Source organism: Rattus norvegicus, chromosome 19 (genome assembly GCF_021556685.1).
Source record: "Rattus norvegicus strain SHRSP/BbbUtx chromosome 19, alternate assembly SHRSP_T2T, whole genome shotgun sequence".
NCBI lineage: Eukaryota > Metazoa > Chordata > Mammalia > Rodentia > Muridae > Rattus > Rattus norvegicus.
The window spans coordinates 5,701,250-5,723,693 of NC_141552.1; the positions used below are offsets into that span (position 1 = coordinate 5,701,250).

At 36.3% G+C, this 22,444-nt stretch overlaps 1 protein-coding gene across 6 annotated transcripts in view; it reads left to right on the forward strand.

The window, feature by feature from the left end:
* Window positions 1-22,444, forward strand: part of Cdh8 (cadherin 8) — a 397,554-nt gene that overhangs the window by 122,279 nt on the left and 252,831 nt on the right. For all 6 annotated transcript variants that reach the window (XM_087595281.1, XM_087595279.1, XM_087595280.1 and 3 more), the window contains exon 3: window positions 14,066-14,360. In XM_087595281.1, coding sequence (XP_087451407.1) covers window positions 14,066-14,360 — 295 coding nt within the window. The remainder of the gene's footprint in view (window positions 1-14,065; window positions 14,361-22,444) is intronic.

A 22,444-nucleotide genomic window follows, 5' to 3' on the forward strand; every position in this document is an offset into this window, starting at 1 on the left:
TAATTAAGATCTTTATTTGTGGTCATTTGAGAAGATTATCTACTGTGCTAGAGTCTGATTTGCAAAATATTTTTTTAAGAGTTGACAGTTTTGTCATTGTTTTCTGTAAACCCATCAGGTCCCTGAACTCTGCTATGTTAACAAAGTATCACAGGATTCTAAGGATCATGATATTCAAGACTGCTTTTCATGTCATGGCCCTGGGTTGGTGATGTCTGCCTCCAAGTAATTCTTATCAGAGCCCAATTAAAATAAAAACCTAATGTATTAAATAAATGACACAGAATAAAACATACTGAGCACGTTTTAATTTTTTGAGTAATGATGAATTTTGGCGTTTGGTTGTATTTTTATTTCTTTGTTGGTTGGTTTGTTTCTTTCTTTCTTTTTCCCTGGCAGGCACTTGATTTCAGCACACCACATTAAAACTGTAAAATAAACGAGCATGTTAGACCCAGATTTAAAACTCTGTGAATCAAAGAATAGGGCTTTTTATAATAATTAGATGAGATAAAAGACAAAATAATTTAAGATATTGGATGCAGGACAGCTCTCAGTTAACATCCTTGAGGAAATAGTTATATAATAAAATGAATAGGTCATCCCTCACTCTGGTAACTTGGCAGTGTATATTTTCTAAGGAGTCTCCATGGAAGAATATTGAAAATGTCAAATAGCTGTGCAAATAGAGACGGTGTATCTCAATGCTCAGTATCCGTGATAGCAAACATCCTGAAAGGAATTCAGCACCCCTTCTTTTTCATTACCAAACAGGAAAGGATGTTTGGTATATCCAGACTCCTTAGCTGCCTGAAATAAAAATGCCTCCCTTCTCTCCATCACATTACTGATTGTAAACCATTCATTTATGCTTTGCTTTGGAAAAATATCAGATATTTCCTGGCTTAAATTCATTATCATATATTTCCTTAACCTGGTTCTCATTGGAAAGGGATAAAAGTACACTTGCCTAGATATTGTCCTTTTCTAGAATGTCTAGAGGAAGATTCTTCTCATACACATTGAATCTTCTTGCCCATTGGATCTATTCCTACAATATTACAGCCAGCATTTTGGCTGGGTTCAGGCACTCTTCCATAGTCCTGTCTCCTAGGGACCAAAGAAGATATACTTTTCTCTCAGGGTTCTGCATGATAAGGTACTTGCTTAGTTAACTCAGAATATGGCCCCATCTTAGCACCCCAGTTAGCCAGAGCTTCAAAGTTTTTGCCATAGGCAACACAATCTATTTACTGATTCTTGGATGTTCGGTATCAGACCTTCTATAAAAAGGACTGATTACGTCTTCTTGAAAGCCCAGACTCTTGTCTGTGAAATGTCTCTGAAAGTTTCTGCTGTCCTCTCGCATCAGTAACATACTCATTTATTAATAGCTAGTGTGCCTCCGAGAGCTTTATTCATTTGGAAGTAAAAACATGACAAAGTTTCTAAGGGAAGAAACATAATACAAAAGTGATTTATTGTCCTATAGTTGTTTTTTTTTTTAATCCCTCTATACTCCAAGTCTGCTTTGAACTCTTTTTTAAAAAAATTATTTTTCTTGGCTATTTTATGTATTTACATTTCAAATGTTATCCCCTTCCCCCCTTTCATACCCCTCCCCCTCCCTGTGCTTCTATGAAGTTGCTCCCACTCCCACGCACCCACTCTATTTCTTAATACTATAAACTCCATGCATGAGCCGCCAATAAGTTTTCTTCCTTCAGAGGCATCACTCTTGACTTGTGTGTGATCACTGTCATGGTATCATTGTCCTTTCTGAAAATGTGTATATCCTACCCTTCTATCTCCTTGTACGTCTGGATTTTCAACCTCTTATGAGAGCACCAGTCACACTGGTTCAGGGGCAACTCATATTCCAATTTAATTACTTTTGCAACAGTCTTATCCTTCTCTGATCCTCTCTTGATACAGCAGATTGAAGGTTTCATGCAAGAATTTTGAAGAAAAAATATTCCCAGAATGAATAGTGGAGTTTAAAGGATCATTTTTATTTCAGATTAGTAATGGAAATTCCATAATTTCAAACAGTATGGAAATCACATTCAAAATTGGGCACACATGTATTTCCATCAGTGCTGATTCAGTTTGGGTCAGGAAGGGCATGTTGTGTTTGCATTGTGGTTTTGCATTGTGTTGGTTGGTCATGCAGGTATGCCCTTTGTACACACATGCAAACAAGCACACAGGGAACACATATCTAATTCTGATAATTTAATGTTATTTTAGGCTCCGTTTCCCTTTCTGTACTGTAGTCCTCATGACACTTAAGCCTATTAAATTAAAAAGTCAGAAAGAGTCAACGACAAAGTCTTTCACTTATTAGATTTATAACAATAAGAGTTGTCATTGGAAGCCAGAAGCTGGAAAGAACCCAGATGCCCTTCAACAGAGGAATGGATACAGAAAATGTGGTACATATACACAATGGAATACTACTCAGCTATCAAAAACAATGACTTTATGAAATTCATAGGCAAATGGATGGAACTGGAAAATATACCACCAAACTAGACAAGACGGATGAAGTAAAGAAGTGCAGGCCAACAGGAGCCGGATGTAGATCGCTCCTGAGAGACACAGCCAGAATACAGCAAACACAGAGGCGAATGCCAGCAGCAAATCACTGAACTGAGAATGGGACCCCTGTTGAAGGAATCAGAGAAAGAACTGGAAGAGCTTGAAGGAGCTCGAGACCCCATATGAACAATGCCAACTAACCAGAGCTTCCAGGGACTAAGCCACTACCTAAAGACTATACATGGACTGACCCTGGACTCTGACCCCATAGGTAGCAATGAATATCCTAGTAAGAGCACCAGTGGAAGGGGAAGCCCTTGGTCCTGCCAAGACTGAACCCCCAGTGAACATGATTGTTGGGGGGAGGGCGGTAATGGGGGGAGGATGGGGAGGGGAACACCCAAAAAAGAAGGGGAGGGGGAGGGGCTAGGGGGATGTAGGCCAGGAAACCAGGAAGGGGAATAACAATCGAAATGTAAATAAGAAATACTCAAGTTAATAAACATAAAAAAAATTTTAAAAAAAGAGTTGTCATTGGAGTAGTAGGGCCCTCATTGGTAATTCTTTTAACAACTGAAATGAGGAAATATTAATGAGAAAAACTGAATGAGTAAATAGTAAATATTTAACCAAGTTCTTGTCTGGTAGTTGCAATTCCATAGGTTCTCATTATTTATCTAAGAGGAAGTTCAGTTTCGCTCTCTTTACTTACTCTTACATTTGATTTTTTTTTACCCATCTTTTCTTTCTCTGAGAAAACTCAGGTAGGTTTGGTTGCATGATGTAACCTAGTACTCCAAAGGGTGAGACAGAAACATTGAGAGTTTGGAATCAGCCTGAGGACATAGCAAGAAGAGGAATCAAATCAAAAGTAAACTATTGACTTTATCTACCCTCCTTTCACTCACTATGGGTCTGTTTACCATGTTCTAAAACACATATCCAGCCATGGAGAAGCTGTGACTGAAAACTGTAACTCGAAAATGTTGTTAGTTGTGGTAAAGCTGAATGTTGTCAGAGTTCCTGAGTTTGCAAAGGCTTTATATGCAGCAGGCTGTTTCTCAGACTGGGAAAGTAGAACAAATGGAGCTCATAACCACGTTTTAAAATATCCGAAAAAGAAGTGACTCTCCAATGTTGCAATTCTCTTCTGGGGCTTAACGGACAATTTGCTTTTATGTATTTCCTTTTATAATTGCAGTTACAGCTTCTTCCCAGGTACCTGGAGCTCCCTAGAACTTCAAAAGGAGGCATCACTGTACCCTCCTATCCTGCCCTCATTACTTATTTGCATAAAGAGGAGAACGAGTTCAGGCAGAAATAGAGATTTCTATGTTTCATCTCTATGCCATATTTCCAACTCCTGTCAGGAATTGTCTGGTTACTCAAGTTCTTTGAGGAATAAAGACAACTGATGCTCTCAACTTGGTGCCTTTGTGCTGACCCATCATTATTTTTGTTGTGTGGATTTTGTAATGCACTTAATACTGTTTCTGCAAATGTCAGAGGGAATAAATAGGCACTTTAATTATTATCTTTGTTGTCATTATTTCTATCTCTGAATTTTCTGTCTCTGTATCTTTGTGTGTGTGTGTGTGTGTGTGTGTTTGTGTGTGTATATATATATATATATATATCCAATTTCATATACATACACATGAGATATTCAAAAATTATAAGGAGACTTTGGCTTGTTAAAAACTAAATATTTTCAAAAGATCATTATATAAGTATCTCTTATAACTACTATTCAAATTTAAAATCACTTAGTATAACAGAGGGAGTAATGCTGTGAAACAGCATAATAGTTTAGTGGAAGAAGATGGGGCCTTTTCAGCTTACCCTTTTATTATTTCCTTCATATTTATTCGTAATTAAGATGATCAGGGTAAGTTTGAATATAAATGTACATTTTGAATAATATTCCTTCTATTAGACATCTCTTTATCTACATTTACCTTCTATGAATTTATCAAACAATAATTTATTTACCTATGTTATCCCTGAGAATAATATTATTAATCAGTCTATCCAGCCATCCAGCCAGCCAGCCAGCCAGCTACCTTCTAATGCATCAGGTTTTCAGACATTCATGTCAATGTATTTTTGGTAACAATGGTGCTTTTACTAATTTTCTGTATTCTTATCCACACAAATTAGATGCCTGATATGAAATAGTTTTAAGCTGAGTTTAGTAAAATCATGAAGTTATACTCTTAGACCAGGAAGATGACGCATGGTAAAAGCATTTGCCAGATAAGCCCGATGACTTCAGTTTGATCCCCAGAATCCATGACCCATAGAAGAAGAGGAAGACTGACCCCTGAAAAATTGTTCCCTCACCTCCACATTTACACGATGGCATCCTGCCCCTCCCCCAAACAACTCTCATGCATACATAACCATAACTGAATTAAAAGTTTTAAAATTACATTCTAAATTTTACCATGAGTAAGATCTGTGCATTTTATTTCCAGATTTAATGTTTTAGTAAATGCATTTTTAATTCATTTAATTCAATGCATTTAATGAAAGTAATGCATTTAATTTCAATTCACAGAAAATATCTTTATATTTCCTGAAGACTATTAAACCCTTTATTTTTGTTTGAATTTATTTGATCCTGGAACACATCCCACACATTATACATTGTTTCATTTTAACCATTAAAGGAATTTTAAAGGGTATTATTCCTAAAACATTTTGTAAATATAGAAACTGACTATTGAAAGGTTAATTCTTCCCTATCTTATAGTTTATTTCTGTCAAACTCTTTTTTTGTTACACTTTCATTCTAGAATTCATAGCCTGAACAGTTACGTTACATCATTGGTTGTGTTGGATAAACATGTTGACTTTCAGTTCTTTAAGAAATGGCTTTTCATCCAGGCTTCTATCAGCTTATAGGTAAAAATCATGTTTCAACACATGGATATCCTCCATTAACTTTGAGCACAGTAGCACACAGCGCTGGCCACAGGACACTTGCAAGCTCACCATAAAAATGGCTAAGTATAAACTAATTAGTTATACGAAGGATAATGCTTTCAATCTATTTTTCTTCTAAGGTTTCCTGAACTAAAATATATTTTTATGGCCACAGATGAAACAATTTTGTATGTTGTCAATATTAAATAAAATTAAATGACTATATAAAAATGAAAAGAGAATGGGTTTCTGTTAGTTTACATTTGATGGATTTCTGGTTAAATATATAATCTGACAATTTATCTAATACACAAAGGAAGTAAGAATCACTGATAATCTAGAACTTGCACATTCGTGGGGTACTATTAAATATGCTTTTAATAAAATAAACACATTCTATTACTTATTATTACAGAGTGAATGCTTACCGTTCCTTTCTCTGAATTTCATTAAAGTGAATGCTTTTGCTTTGCCTGCTTGTAGGTCTTGTTCTACCAGAAAAGGATCATTGTATTAACTGAAATATTCTACAAACTCAGATAATACTATTTTATTGCTATTTGTTTTACTTTTTCCAATATAAGAGTGAGTGAAAAAAGGAATGAGGGAAGGAAGGAAGGAAGAAAAAGGGGAAAGAAAATAGAAAGTCAGGAGGAAATTAATAAAAGAAAACGAGAGAGGAATGTGGAAGAAGGAAAGATGGAGGGGGAAGGAAAGAAGGGAGGGAGCAAGGGGAAGAAAGACGGGGAAAAAGGAGACGCACACAGAGACGTGTGACTCTCATGGAAGTTTAGCAAAAAACAACGAGTTTGCTGTACACCTGGCACATCACATTCGCAAATCTGAAAATCTGTGGTCCTGAAGCAAAATGGGAGCACATTTGCCTCAGGAACGTCAGTTTCGGCAGTGTATTCTTACGTCACTCCATTGTACTTACTAGCTTGGCACACAGACTAGCTTTTATTTCTATGTCTATTCTGTTTCACATATTTACAACATGAATTGCTCCACAGATTGCTTGACATCTCTCTCTCTCTCTCTCTCTCTCTCTCTCTCTCTCTCTCTCTCTCTCTCTCTCTGTGTGTGTGTGTATGTCTGTCTGTCCATCTGTCTGTATTTCTATGCATGTATATGAGTAAGAAGGAGACCTGGTTTTGTGATATTTACAATTAAAGAATAGTAGAAAGCAACCATTTCCTTTTTCTGACTGTATTATCAGCTGCATACAGTACAGAGTCTCTGTTCACATGGACTTCTGTGGGCACAAGTCCCCATGGTCCGGTCAAACATTATCCACACTGGAAGAAGAAGCACTGTGATGTATTTGTGTCTGTGTTTTCAGAGTGCCACACATTGCCTAACGGAAATTGACAAGAAGCCTGTGTATGTACTGCTTTGTTTTCCTGAAGGAGATATAGTTTCCACTTCGGTATAGAGAATACAGTACTCTTTGACCTTTTCCCTGAGTTTGAGACTTTCAGGTCTTAAGGCAAATTCAAAAATGTAGCATATTTAAGTATTCTTTGGAGACATATGTGATTTCAGTAAACTTGTATTTCCTCATATATGTGGTTGGAGGAATAATTACCCATTCCTCAGTTGTTCTTTTCTAGAATCCTAGGGTGATTTTGTGACTATTATATTGCCTTATTATGTAACCTGATTTTACAAATTGTTAGCAATTGAGTCACTAAATGAAAAGTAATTTTTATTCTTTATATTTAGACTGTTGTAGAACATTTCCACAAATAAAAGGATTTTTTCCGTAATACACTCCCTAGCAGGACATTTTCTTAGTTTTGCTTGGCATATCATAATTCAGGATGCTTTATTAACTTTAATGTATCAGGCATGCTTTATTTATTAATAAGGTCCCAAGTATCAGGTGACTGTAGAGTTCTCATTGATTATAATTACTTGGCTTCATTAAAAGGCTGAAATCCATGGTGGTCCGGCATCCTTTGGAAGATTGTCTCTTCAGTATAAGAGGATTGGATTAGAAGGGAGAGTATACAGCTAGTGATGGTAACTCTTGGGCTGTCACGAAAACACTCAAGAAAAACAAAATGAGTTCATGTGCTACTCTTCTTTTGTTCATAACCCACACTGTCACTTTCATAGTAGTCTATGTATGTATCTGTTCTATCGCCTCAAATATTTAGGCCAAAGCCATATTGCATGAAACTGTGTGGCACTGTCTTGATGTGGAAAGGTTTTGTTCTGTGAATTATAATTTATTCACAGATGAATTGATAGCTCCTAGCCCAGTTTCTACCCAGCAGGCCGTACAGATGATCTGGAGAAAATAGTGTATCATGTAAATTGGTTCAAGAGTGCTGAGCTTGTTAACTTTGAGCCAGATAGCATCCATGTAAAACCAGAATCCATAAATGTCAGTGATCTCTGCAGCCCAGAAACTCCTGTGCCACCCTTAGATTTTAACAAATGCTGATTTTTCTCCTTGCAACTTAGATATTCCCTTGTAAGAAAATAATAAATCAGAAAGACATTTCCATGACACCCATTTGGATTGAATAGGATTTCCATATGAGTTGTGATACCAGGGACACCTGATTTTCAGTTAAAGATGTGACTTTAACTATACATAATCCATGCCATTATCTCATTCGAGTAAAAGATGTAGTCAGAATGTCCTGAAGGAATTCTGTCTGGTAACTGCAGCATATTTTTTTTCCTAAATTAATATTAACAGAAGTGAATTAACTCTAGATTTCATGTCTTGAATTAACTTAGCATCATAGAAAAGCTGATGAGAGAAGATTATTTATCGACAATTCACATGTACAAGCACAAGAAGAATTCATGTTCTTCCTCTGAATCTATGAATGATAATGGCCACATATGAGATGACTTACATTTGTCACTCATTTTATTAATTTATTCATTTCCCAGGGTTCTTGATTCACATACCTTGTCTTCCATTAACTCATGAATCTTAGTTCCTACATTGGCATTAAGATTCAAATACACACTTGGAATGCCCAAGAGTGCTTATCATACAGGAAACATGACATATATGTATTAACTCTTTTGGCACTGCTATGACACAATGCTTGATATAAACCACTTTGGCGGAGGCCAGCTTTGTTTAGACTCCTACTTTCAAAGGGCTCAGTCCACAGTTGATTGGCCTTATGCTTGGTCAGCAACTAATGATGATAGTTGTGTGGTATCCTGTGAGCATACCTTCAAAAATTATGTCAAGTCTTCTATGTTTAGCAATTGTATGCTCACAGTGACCAACTTCCCCCATCTAGGTGCTTCTGGTAAAGTTTCCAGAGCTTTCCCAATTTGTGTCATGGTACAGAAAACAACCATTCAATGTATTAGCCCATGGGCAAAAACATTTTATTTAAATCCTAAAGTCAGAACTACAACCCCAATAGAAATCATCTCAGAGACAATTTTCGCCGCTTTTATCTTTACAATGAAGAGCACAGGGTGCATTCTACATGCTGATTAAGTGAAAAGATAATGTCTTCCTAAGCCATAGGAAACCCCAGAGTCTTATCCATCAAGGCTTATTTTCATGTGGCCTTGATTCTGCTCCAGTTAGTAAAACCAGCTCCTGAGAAAGGCAACATTCACATGTTCAGATTACAGGAAACTGTGAACATTTAGTACACTTGGGATGTCTTTAGCATCATAGGCTCTTGTCAGTGGGATGAAGTGATGAATAAAATCATTGCATTAAATGTGCAGAACCTGACAGACATGAGGGAAAGAACAGCAAAAATAGTAGCTTGTGATTCTGCTTCGCCACTACTAAGAGGGCCTGACTGGAGTACCCTGGCTGGATCTCAATCACTTTTTTTTTGTTGTTGTTGTTGTACACCCACAAGTCTTCTAATTTCAAATTGCTTACCTGGTTTTTGTGCATTTCTGTCAGAGAGAAAGAAAGAGACACAAATGGCTCATTGAAGTATCATCATATAAAACATAATACAACTTTTAAAAACCCATTAGCCCTTAAAAATCTAATATTTTTTTAAAGTCCAAGGTCTCTTTAAAATGCCCCGTATGTGTTTTAAAAGTAATATCTTTTCAAATAAAACTAATATATTTCTTATTTCAATGGGGAAGACCTGGACTATAAAGACAATCACACCCAAACAAGAGAAAAAATGTAGTCGTATAAATCTGAATTCTGCAGCATTTCCATCAGCATCACACAAAGCTTTATTACATGCTTAGGCCAGCTTTAATTTTTACCTGCCACTATTTTAACGGACATCTACCAATTCTGGCATTGACAATATCCTGTGCTCTCCATGGCAAATGAGGCCACACCATTACTAGTGGTTTCTTCTGGGCTCTCCATAGAGATTTGAACCCTGTTCCATAATGTTTGGTTTCACATATCCTCCGGTTACCCACTTGATTTTGCTTCTCCAGTTCAAGGACCATGTGGGGACTCCTACTCATTGCCATATTCAGCTGACAGCTGGATATGCAGACTGCTTTCCTTTGATGAGCTTCGAGGTACTGATCTTCAGGAAATACTTGCTTGTTTCTCAAGAAGTTTTTACCCATACAGTACTAATCTCTTATTAATCAGAGCTGACTCTTCAGTCACAGTCTGTTTAATGTTCTGAGGTTCAGTGAAGCACACGCTTTATTTACTTTAGCGGTGCTGTTCTGTGAATCACTGCTGATTCTTCAGCCTCAGCTGATCAGCACATACAGATTCTTAGCAAATGTCACAACAGTACTCCGTGGCCTAGTTCCAGTAGAGAGATTACTTGTGACCCTTCACAATGTCATAATACAGGCCTTCACATTTCCCATTTTCTTGAGCCCTCATTCCTTCTGTGCTCCTTCTAGAACAGTTCAATCAGATCTGAGCACTTACTGGCTTTCCAGAAAAAAGTGTCCTGCGTTCCTCTGGAAACAACACAGTAAATAACATCACAGGTACTGTTGGGGTTTAAGTCTTGGCTAGCTTCTAGCACACAACACACCAAACCAACATGGTTCTACATGGAGAGGTTTAAGAAGAGAAGAGTAGAAGAAGAACAGAAAGGCAGGCCTTTTGAAGAACGCACATAGAGAGAAGGTGAGGGGGGTGGGGAAAGAAGGGACAGGGACAGAGATGGCACAAAGGCAGAGTAGAATAAGAGCAAGAAAGGAGTAAGAGAGAAGTAAGAGGGAGAGGAGGGGGCAAGCAGCCCCATTTATAGTCCGGCACAGCTAGCTGTTGCCAGGCAACTGTGGGAAGGAGCACACCTGGCTATTGCCAGGTAACTGTGGGGGTGGAGCTTAGACAGAATGCCAACAGGTATTCTTTAGTACCAATTTCTGTTCTTGTTTGTTTGTTTGTTTGCTTGTGTCTGTGACATATATCATGACCAAAAAGGACTTAGGGGAGGAAGGAACTTACTTAGCTTATACTTACAGTTTACGCACCCGTTATGGAGGGATGTCAGAGCAGGAACTCAAGAGGGTCTTGAAGCAGAAACCTTGTTACGAAGATGATGTAATCAGGTAATCCCTTCGTTGAGGGTTTGTTCCCTGGTGTACTTAGGTTGTTTCATGTTGACAGTTAAAGGTCATAGAAGAGAAGGCATATACTATTAATTTTCTCTAGTCTATCACAGAATGATATTAGTAAAAGTTACTTGAAATATTTTTCAGATATATAAATATCTGTATGTGCTTGTGTGTGTACCTGTATGTGTGTGTGTGTTGCTGTATGTGTGCTACATATACACATATGTGTCCTACTGCCACATGTGTAAGTCAGAGAACAACTAAGTTCCCACGCTTGACGGGTGGCAAGAGTCTTACAAGTTTGAGACATTTGCCTGAGGTACTTGTCTCTGTGTTGGAAAGAGATTTATGCCAGGAATATCAAAAAGTTATACCTAGTTGGAGCACTCATTGAATGAAAATGGTCTCAGCTATTTTATATCCAATATGGTCAATTTTATCTTTAAATACTTTTTAGATTTATACATCCTCTCAGGTTCTAAAGGCAATCATGTAGATTAGTCATTATGTCCCTAGAATAACTGAAGCCCAATTAAATCTGTCAATGTCCATAGAACAGATAGTTTAAAAGACTTGACTTTTACTAATGTATTTATTCTTATAAAAAGAAAACACACTATGCTTGCTACTCCTTTCTTCTTACTTTGAAAGACAAGTGATTTAAAAACCTAACTTCACAATAAAATTAATTAATCAGATTCTATTGATATTAGGAAGAAAATACACTGAGATAATTTCTAACATAACTAACAATAAGGTCAGTGGTTTATTTGTTAATTTGAAAAACTGTGGACAAGAATGATACTTATGAATCCCCTTGTCTTCAGAATGGCTTCTGTGTGAACAAAGGCTTGCATGAATGATATATTATTCAAATGTTCTTTTTTTAATAAAAATGCTAATGGAAATGTTAAAATGCACATAAATTAAAATGATCATAAATTAGGATTAATATCACATTAATGAATTATAATCCCACATTCATTAAGATAAAGTGGCATTTCAATATTTGTTCTTGTTCATAAATTTAGTACAATAAATGAAAGGGATACATTTTGAGATTCAATAAATATTTGATGTAATCTTATGCTTCAACTTATAAAAATATTCAAAGGTAAAGGAGGAGATCTCAATGCATTTGGGCTCATTGTTGCTATCTTATGTCTTTTTCATAATCTTTTCATTTATCGAAGCTCTAAATACCATTGAAATTGGGGAAAAAAGCAATAGAGCCTCTTCGGAATAAAAGGAATCCCAGGAGAACACATTGCCCTTTGAATTTGTAGTTTGTGTCTACTACTACCTACCACTTTATTATTATTATTATTATTATTATTATTATTATTATTATTATTATTATTAAATTATTTTATTTTTTACATTCCAAAACTTGCCCCTCTTCCTGATCCTCCTTCCCCGATTTCTTCACTCCCTTCCCACTGCCTGTGGAAGGGGGTTGCCCCACCTGCCCACCTCCCTCCCACCTCACACAGAAGCCTGGCATGGCTGACCTCTGAGAGGAATTCTTCAGCAGCTGACTGGGTCTTACAGCCAACCTTGGATTGAGGCCAGGGACCAATGTGGAAGAGTTAGAGGAAGGACTAAAAGGATTGCAACCCCGTAAGAGGAACAACAGTGCAACTAATTGAGATCACTACATAGGTCTGCAAGGCCAAGGTTTTGCTTTATATTGAAAGTCCTGAGAGGCCCAGCCTGAGCATGACAAAGGCGAATGCTCACAGCCAACCATTGAACTGAGAACAGGGTCCCTGTTGGAGGAATTAGAGAAAGGATTGAGGGAGCTGAAGGGGCTGCAACCCCATAGGAACAACAATGCCAACCAACCAGAGCTCCCAGTGACTCAACCACTAGCCAAAGACTACACATGGACAGACCAATGGCTCCAGCTGCTTATGTAGCAGAGGAAGGCCTTGTTGGGCATCAATGTGAGGAGAAGACTTTGGTCCTGCCAAGGCTGAATCTCCCAGTGTAGGAGAATGTCAGGGGGCGGGAAGAGGTGGGTAGTTGGGGAGGGGAAACACCCTTATCGAACAAGGGGGAGGGGGATAGGATAGGGGGCTTATGGACAGGAAACCTGGGAATAAAATTTGAAATGTAAATAAAAAATACCCAATTAAAAAAAAAAGACAATCGAAATTTTGTTAAATCAGTGTTCATTGAGGTAATCTGTGATGAATCTGAATTCTCGTTGAACAATTGCTATTTTCCATAAAGTTCTATTCTTTTGCTTGAAAATGTTCTCCTGTATCCCATCATTATTAATTCTTTCCATACTATGGGAATGATTTCCTGAACTTTAAAAATTATTGAGAGTTAAAGAAAGAAATGAAATTCTTACATATAGAAGTCGAGTTTTTTTGTTTGTTTGGTTGGTTGTTTTTTTTTTTTTTGGCATAAGTACAGCAGCAATCAGATCAAATTATTGACTCACTCCATTTTTATCTTATCAAATATCAAAAATACAAAGTACAAAGTTTACAATCCTTATTGGTCCTCTGGTTTTAATATCTCATACTAAATAACTCATTTTAAAATAAAATTTAACATGTTTACATTACACCTGAATAATGTTTTTTTTTGCCTCATTTTACTTCATACAATATCATGGCTAACTTGTCTCTATGTGTATGATTGCATATGTGTATCGATAATTCAAAAAGTACACATGTAATTTTGTGATCTCCAGACTTTCTCGTTTTGAAACCATGCAACTTTATCTTTTTTTTTTTTTTTCTTTTTCTTTTTTTCAGAGCTGGGGACCGAACCCAGGGCCTTGCGCTTGCTAGGCAAGCGCTCTACCACTGAGCTAAATCCCCAACCCCTATGCAACTTTATCTTAAACAAACTCGAGCACTTTATAAAAGCTGGTCTGGATGATGGTTATTGTGCTTTGTTGTAACCTGCTGTGAATGCAAACATGTACACTGTTTGTACAGTTGTGCTTTGCGGAGACTGAGGAAGTAGTGAAAAAGTAATAACTTGATGCATAACCAGGGGTCGGTTAAATAATCCTGGAGATAATTTAGCTGTCTCCACGACTAACTCCTGCTACTTTTCATTTCAGTTACACACAGATCTGGATCCTGGGAGCAAAAAAATCAAGTATATCCTATCGGGTGATGGAGCCGGCACAATCTTTCAAATAAACGATATAACTGGAGACATCCATGCTATCAAAAGACTTGACCGAGAGGAAAAGGCTGAGTATACGTTAACAGCTCAGGCAGTGGACTGGGAGACAAACAAACCTCTCGAGCCTCCTTCTGAATTTATTATTAAGGTTCAAGACATCAACGACAATGCCCCCGAGTTTCTCAATGGACCTTACCATGCTACTGTTCCAGAGATGTCCATCTTGGGTATGTATGCTTTCAATTGTTCGGTCCTATTAAGGTTCATCTTTCAAATACCTCCTGCCATCAGCTCTGGTATGTTGCTGAATAAAAGACATTTATTTCGTACTTATCTCTCATTTGCATTTTTAAATCCCCTTCCTTGGCACAAGTTCCACAGCTCAACAGCTTTAGTCCCTTAGTGATGGGAAATGACAGCAGAACACTTTTATTAAAATAATGCTTCTCCTGTGGCTGTATTTCAATAGGCTTCCTTGCATTCCTGTCAAAGACAAGTATTGTTACGGAGACAGATTTATCAGGATTTGCTCCCACGTGCTAAATTAACCCTATTGATATTTGGTTCATGTTTAATTATTTGTTTGTATATATTGTCATGTAGATGTAGTGAACAGAGGCATAGGAAAATATTTAAGACTATAGTCAATCAGATACTGGCCTGATTGAGTGGGAGGAGCCTGAGGTGGATGGTACAGTCACTTTTACCGATGAGTTTCTCTTTTATGGCTAATTGACTTTAAGTGTATGGTTTCCACAAGTCAATGCCACCACCATTCACTCATTCCTACTTTTTCTGAATCACTGATGCCTTTATTATGCAAAATGCAAAACAACATGCGTTCAAGAACATGATTTTAAAACCTACTCTTGTAGGTCTGACTATCTTGTCTTTAATTCAACCTTTCATACAGGATTCCCCAAAACCTCAGAACACTTAAGATAAGGGGAGAGTCTTTAGACCTCATTCTTTCCGGACAAGTCCGAAGGCAGGATTAAAAAATCAAAGTGCAGCATCACAGAAGTTGTTTTTGCACATGTGGTATGTAATTTAGGTTATTTCAGATTGCATTAAGGACATATGGTAACCAGCAAAGTCAAATAAACTAGAGAAGGTAAAAGTGACAAGATGGGAAAAAAACAGAAAAATCAAAAAAAAAATAAAAAATAAAAATGTGTTCCAAACCAAAGTATCTTCTGCTTCATCTGGCTGCAAAGCCAGTAGTGTACACAGTTTTCAACTAAAAGTCCCAAGAAAACAAAACACAATATGAGAAAACAAAACCATCATGATGTCTCTGATCTAGTTTTCCAAAACTTTCTATGTCCTACACATGGAAACCCCACACAACACCTGAAAGACATTTGTCAAGTTTTTCTTTTATTTCTTTCAAACTTTGCAGCAATCTGTTCTTACATACCTATGACGGACAGTAAATTATTAATTCTTTAAGAATATTTTCCCAAATGCTTTGGTAATATTCACCCACCATTCCCCCCCTTTCCCAACACATCCCAGAATTCTCCTCCTTCTTTTCTACCTAACTCTGTGTTTTTGTTATTTTATTTTTTCTTTTCCTCATCAAGACCAAAGTATGCTGTCCAAATGTTCTTGGATCTGTAGCTTTTTTTTCAGTTGAACATTATTGACTTATCCAGAGATTATTTTAAAATAAACTGACCCTCCCTCTGCAGACAGCCATTATAAGCTCATGTGGAGGTGGAGCTTCATGTCTGTCCTCCATCTCCATGCTGTGATTTGACTGACAGAGACTTAATAGTTCACATGGGCATCTGCCCAGCTTTGTTCAAGAGGCACCAAATCTTTGTAGCCATCTACCACCTCTGACTTGTAAAGTCTCTTCGCTTCCTCTTCTTCATGATCCTGGAGCCATTCTAGGAGGACTGTGGGACATATACTCTATGTAGGACTGGACTTTCTCTAGAGAAATCTCAGTGACACATCTTACTTAGATTGAGATCAGATCCCACAGTAGGCCAACCCAACGGATAATCTCAGTAGTTTGCTTAACAGTTTCCTTAAATACTCTAACCCTGTTAATGACTGTTTGAATGCACAATGGGAAAGTCTTCCATTTACTCCGTAGTTTGTTTATTTTCTCATTGAATAAAACTGTTCAAACTTCTTAGCCAGTGATATTTTTATGGCTTTATTTTCATTCAATATCCTGTTCCTGAGCGGCCTATAATAAACTGCAGCCGAGACACCCATTCCAGCAGCAAATCAGAACTGATTTTGGTTCTTCATATCTTACCCATATATTTCTCCTGGCAGGATTCCATTTTATATACTTCTTGTGAGGGGAATTCTATTTTTATTTATTTTTCTGCTCATCAAAACTGAACTGTTGCTCTATAGATGCCCGGAATGACACGTTTGCTTGGAGAAACTTTTATGAACTCCTAGCTGTAATGTACCACTCCTCCATCAGCACCACCGTAAAAATGAAGTACACAGGCAAGGGAGAAACATCTCCATCCTCGCACAGCCTTTAAATTCTGAAGCACAGGCAGGCAGGAAGCAAGCAATCCTATGTGACTGTTCTTTCTTTTAGATTGTGTCTGGTGTAGTCCTTACCCAATTTGCCATTTTATTTAGATTTTATTAAGACAGATTAGAAAAATGGAATTATTAGCACCTTTTCCTTAATTAAGTACAAATGGTGAACAAGAACAAATGATGAACAAGGAAACTGTGACTTTCTCTCCCTTAAGCTCAATGCTGTATCTATTGACTATAAATGTATCAGAGGATGTCTTTTTTGTGCATGTAAGCTATTTGCCTGATACACATGCTGGGAAAATTCCATATACATGCACAAAAGACATGTTACTTTTATCTATGAAAATATAGGAAAGGTTATTCACTACAGAATATCATGTGTATGTGACCTTCTGTGTATACATGCGTGCATGCATTCTATCATGTTTTCAGCTAAATGGATAGAACTAAGTAATCTTTACATACACCTACACATATGTATATATGCGCACATATACATACTGTCCATACACACATAAAGATCTAAGTCCTTAATGTGTAAGAAGTGTACCAAAATTCATAGAGAATTTTTTGAAGTTACCAGTACATATTTAAGTTTGTATTCCTTCTTTTTATCTTTCTTTTATTCAGGGGTTGATTGTGAAATATTGACAGATTAAATTGACATCCCTATTCATAGCTAGGGTGATCGATTAATGACTTCAATTCTCAAATACAAAGTAAAGGAATGCTTGAAGAGGATTAATGTACCATTATTGCTTTAGTGGTGGTAAAATAATTTATATTAAAGCAATCCTCACCTTGCCTTTGTGCTTTCCTATTTGTATTGATTTTAAGCTGTGGGTGTCTGGTTTCTGCTGGATACTATCTTCTCTGGTTAATGTAAGCAGAGGCAACTATACCATTTTACTGCAAAGTGTGAATTATTCCCTTCACTTCTCATGAAAGTGAGCATCAGGATGAAGGTCATCTACTGCCTCCTTTCTCTCTTCATTACCACTGTTCTCTTTCATAATGTCTCTTCCCTTTGCTTCCTTTCTTCTTTCATTCTTCTTCCTTTGCTGTTGTACGAATGCCAGTGCTTCCCGTGTATGCCCCGAGGAATGCCGGTAACAACTGAGCAATTTCATTGAGCAGAGAGTGAAAAATAAAACTCTAATTGAGAAATTTACCAATACTTAAAAGAAACAAACGAGATGTTGGAAAATTGCTTGCCAGTTGACAAACTGTCAAGATAAAACACCCATTATATTTGCCCAAATGGCAGCCAAATTAATTCAAAAATATCTGAATTGGAAGCTAGAAACCTGATTCCTTTATATTCTATAGAGAATTTAAGAATTCACAATAATTTGCTTCTGTACCAAAGTACAGATATGTGTCAGACTTATTTTAACAGTAGAAAACCACGTTATTTTTAAGTTTTGTCTCCTTTTTTTTTTTTTTACTTCAAATAGTCAGTATATGGCTTAACGTTATTGTGTATTGGGGTAGGGAGTTTTAAACTGTAAATGTTAGTCTAAATCTGGAATGAAGTGTAATAAACTTTCTACTTGCTTTATAAATTGATTCTGGAGTTAGTAACTTCCAAATCTGGTTTCCAATTGTGAGATTATTAGAACTCCTAACTTAGGGCCACTTCATCTGTAGGAAGCCCTAGCTAGAGTATGCTTGGGAATGTCAACCATCAAACTGCTAATTACATGGTTCAAAATAAAACTGATGTCCAATAAATAAAATTTTCTTTATAACTAGGATATTGTGATTTCATTGTAACAACATCATTCAATAAATTGTTGAAAGTGTGGCCAATGAAAACTTGTTCAATGACAACTTATTCTATACATTTGCATGCTAGAACAAATACTTTGTTTAAAAGAATTTGTTCAACACACTAACAAAAAAAAATCCAAGGGTGCAAAGGGCACTTGACAGAAGGTAGAATTTAGATGGTGGGGTATTTTTCTTTATTTTCTATGAGGTTACAAAATACTAAATAGTGGTTCTTAAGCTTCCTAATGCTGTGACCCTTTAATAAGATTCCACATGCTGTGATAATTCCAAACATAAAACATAAAATCTTTCCTCTTGCTACTTCATAATTTTAATTTTGCTGCTTCTGTGAATTGCAATGCAAATAAATGATATGTAAGATATCTGATCTGCAACTCCTTTCAAAGGGTCATTTGACACCCCCCCCCAAAAGAGGTCGAGGCCCACAGGGTGAGAATCACTGATTAACACTACATATCATTTTTCTACTACCTTGAAGCCAGGTAATGCTCTAATACTGAAATATTATTCATTGAAATATTACCCCTGAATATTGTGCGTGTTAAATCCTTCAATTTTCACCAATAGTACTGTGATTTCAGTATGGAGATATATTTCACTAGTCTTTATTAGTTTAAATCAGAATCCAGTATAGCAATCACTATTAAAAGGCCGAATATTAAAGTAAGGAGAGTGTATTTAAGTTTAAACATCTGGCACTACCTCGGTGGGTCAACCATCATGCTCTACTGATCTCTAATAATATCTCTAGAGAATTTTGTTTATACGACACCAATGATTATGCTGCATATTTATGATAGTTAATGCTCTTCTAAGGTGAGAGAGTTTTGAAGGTCAGCATATTTTGCTGACAGGAAAGTTGCAAAAAAAATAGTTTGGAGTGAGATATTACAGTCACCAGGATAGAAATGTAAGTACTTAAAAAATGTAAGACTAATACAGCACTCAGGAATTCAAATAACAATAAACATCTATAAAAATCCCTGTGGTGAATGGCGGGGACTGAAGTACTGTTAATGTATTAGGTACAAATACAAAAGCAAGTGAACGGAGTGGATTCTGTTTCTGCTGGTGGTGAAAGTAATTTGTTGAAAAGTTTAGGAAATGGTCTAGAAAATAGGTCTTTTTGAAAAACTCACACCCCACAGGTTTCCAGGGTTTTCCCACCTAAGAAAGAAGGGAAGCAAAATGGAAGCAAGTCTATTACATGAAACTGGACGGTGACTCAGCTTAAAGAAGAAAAGATAACTTAATGATTAACTAATGATTCATTAATTATTAATGAGTAACTTAAGTTACTCAGATGTTTTCTTCCCAAAAAAAATGTATCTTTATGTTTGTTCATTTATATCTCTTCTCTTTATATTTATATAATGAGTCTTTGTAAAGTTGCCCTTTTATGGTAAAGACTTTTTAGGGCTTCTTTTGAAAAGAAACACAATAAACACACACTCTTATTTATAAACATTGCTATCTTCAATTTTGACTCACTAGATTAAGTCTTATGAGAAAGTGCTGGGTATCAGCTAAACGTCTTTGCTGAAACTCCAAAAATTAAGATGTTGATGTCTTGTCTCCTTATCTATTACATAATCTCTCATATAGATTTAATTATATACTAAGATAACACCACCAAGTTGAAGAACTGAATAGTGACATTCATTGGCTATTAAACAGAGAGGCACAGTTTCCCACTTGTCCGAATCATGTTCTGTTGTGCTAGCGAGTGACCTCTCTAGGGACAACCATGCATGAGACCCCGTTACTCTATAAGTTTTTTGCAGTTGTAGCTTCCTTGGCATGGTCTTTATGCTTCACAATTATGAAAAATATTTTATAACAACTCTGAAATTTTGTCAGTTCTTTCTTTGGTTGAATACAGAATATGCCTTTTGATAATACTTTCCAAGATAAGGCAACACTGACTTCTTTGAGGTGCCCTATTTTTTCCATTATTGGTGACAATAACTTTGATCACTCTGCTGAGGAGGTACCCCAGGTAAATCTATTCTTTTGTTTATGTGCGCAATGCTTTGAGCCTTCATAAATATCTTATTTGTCATCAAACTATGAACACCAAATTTTAACATCAATAAGTTTCACGGCTGACTTAATTAGTAGCACGAGGAAATACAATCAGGTTTTTTTTTTTTTCAATTCGCTTTCAGTGACATTATGACACTATATGACATACTAGAGACATTATAGATAGAATGTTCTTTTCTTCCTACTGATTTACTTATGAATGTATTCAACTAACTTGGTGATTTAGATTTGTGTTTTACCTAGTAAGTCATTACAGTTATTTAAAGTACTTACTATAATGCCTGGATTCTCCTCCACAAAAATATGGAATGATCTTGTAGCTGATGCTGATTATTTTTCTGCAACTTTTACTTTCTTGGTCAACAAAGGTTTTTTTTTGAGACTTATTTTGTGGGTTTAGTTCAGCCAGAGAATTAGAAATTTACACAAAGAGACCCGAGGCCTAAATCTAATTTGTTGTGTTATTAATTGTTGTTAGAGTGTCTCTGCTTCCAAACTTCATAATCTAAGAGGATCTGACGAATTCTTTGGAGATATGTACATGCTTACACACATACACACTCAACACATACACACTCTCACACACACATATACACACACATTCACACACACTCACACACACTCTCACACACATAAACACACACATTCACACACTGTCACAAACACATAAACACTCACACACATATTCACACACTCACACACACTCAAACACACACACTCACACACTCACACACACTCTCACACACATTCACACACACTCACACACACTCTCACATACATATACATACATACACACACATTCACACACTCTCACAAACACATACACACACACACAGCAAACATACTTTACTCATTTGTATGGGTTTGAATTGTGTTCTTAATACTCAGAAATTAAGAGAATGTTTATTTAGACAGAAGACATTTATGTATACTATTAGTTAACTTCATATCATATTTTGTTAAATATAAATACAACTAACTATTACATCAAATCTATTGGAAGATATAGATGTGCTGAGGGAAAGCCATATACAGGTAGAGGCAGAAACATGTGTTGTGCTATCAGAAGCTAATAAGTAGCTTGAAAGGACACGAGAGATCCACCCAGAGAAATCAGTGCCTACACACTGTGATTTGAGATTCTGGAAGTATAAAGGAGTGAAATTCTATTATTTTAAGAAATAGTAATACAGGCAAGAAACTATGCATCAGTACCTATCTATATCTATTGTATCTTATTATATAACAGATATACAGAAATATATAAAATATATCTTAAAGGTACACTTGCACAATCTCACACAAACAACCGTTGGTGGTTCCTTGAACCTGGAAGAAAGAAAGAAAGAAAGAAAGAAAGAAAGAAAGAAAGAAAGAAGAAAGAAGAGTCACTTCTCACAAAAAGAAAAAAAATACAAAAATAGATTCAATGCAAAAAGTTTAATACATTTGACAATTCTGAATTAAAATTGAGCTTATATTGTTAATTTGGCCCTGAAAATGTTAACATGATTTTTTTACATTAACAAGATTTTTTTAATTCGTATTATCTGCTCTAACTGCATTGCATACATTTATATGAGCATATAATTCATTGCATTCAAAAATTCTGCATTCATGCAGCAACTTTACCCCATAAAGGGCTTAGAAAAAAAACACATTTAATGATAATACGATTTGTTTCTATGCAAGGGCACATGTGAGGTTAGCATGCAACTAAATAGAGAATTTTATCATTTCTGAGAAGTGACCTGCAGACTTCACTGACCTCAGCTTGCATGCATTGTTACGCTTTCATTCTTGTTATTCTCTTATTGAGAAGTACGGATGGTAGCCCCAAATAAAGTTTGTTTCCAAAGTACTGGCTGCAAAGATTCACACTTTTTTTTATAATTAAAGAAACATTACATGCTCAAAAGATCAAAGGATGCTGTGTCCTGACAAACTG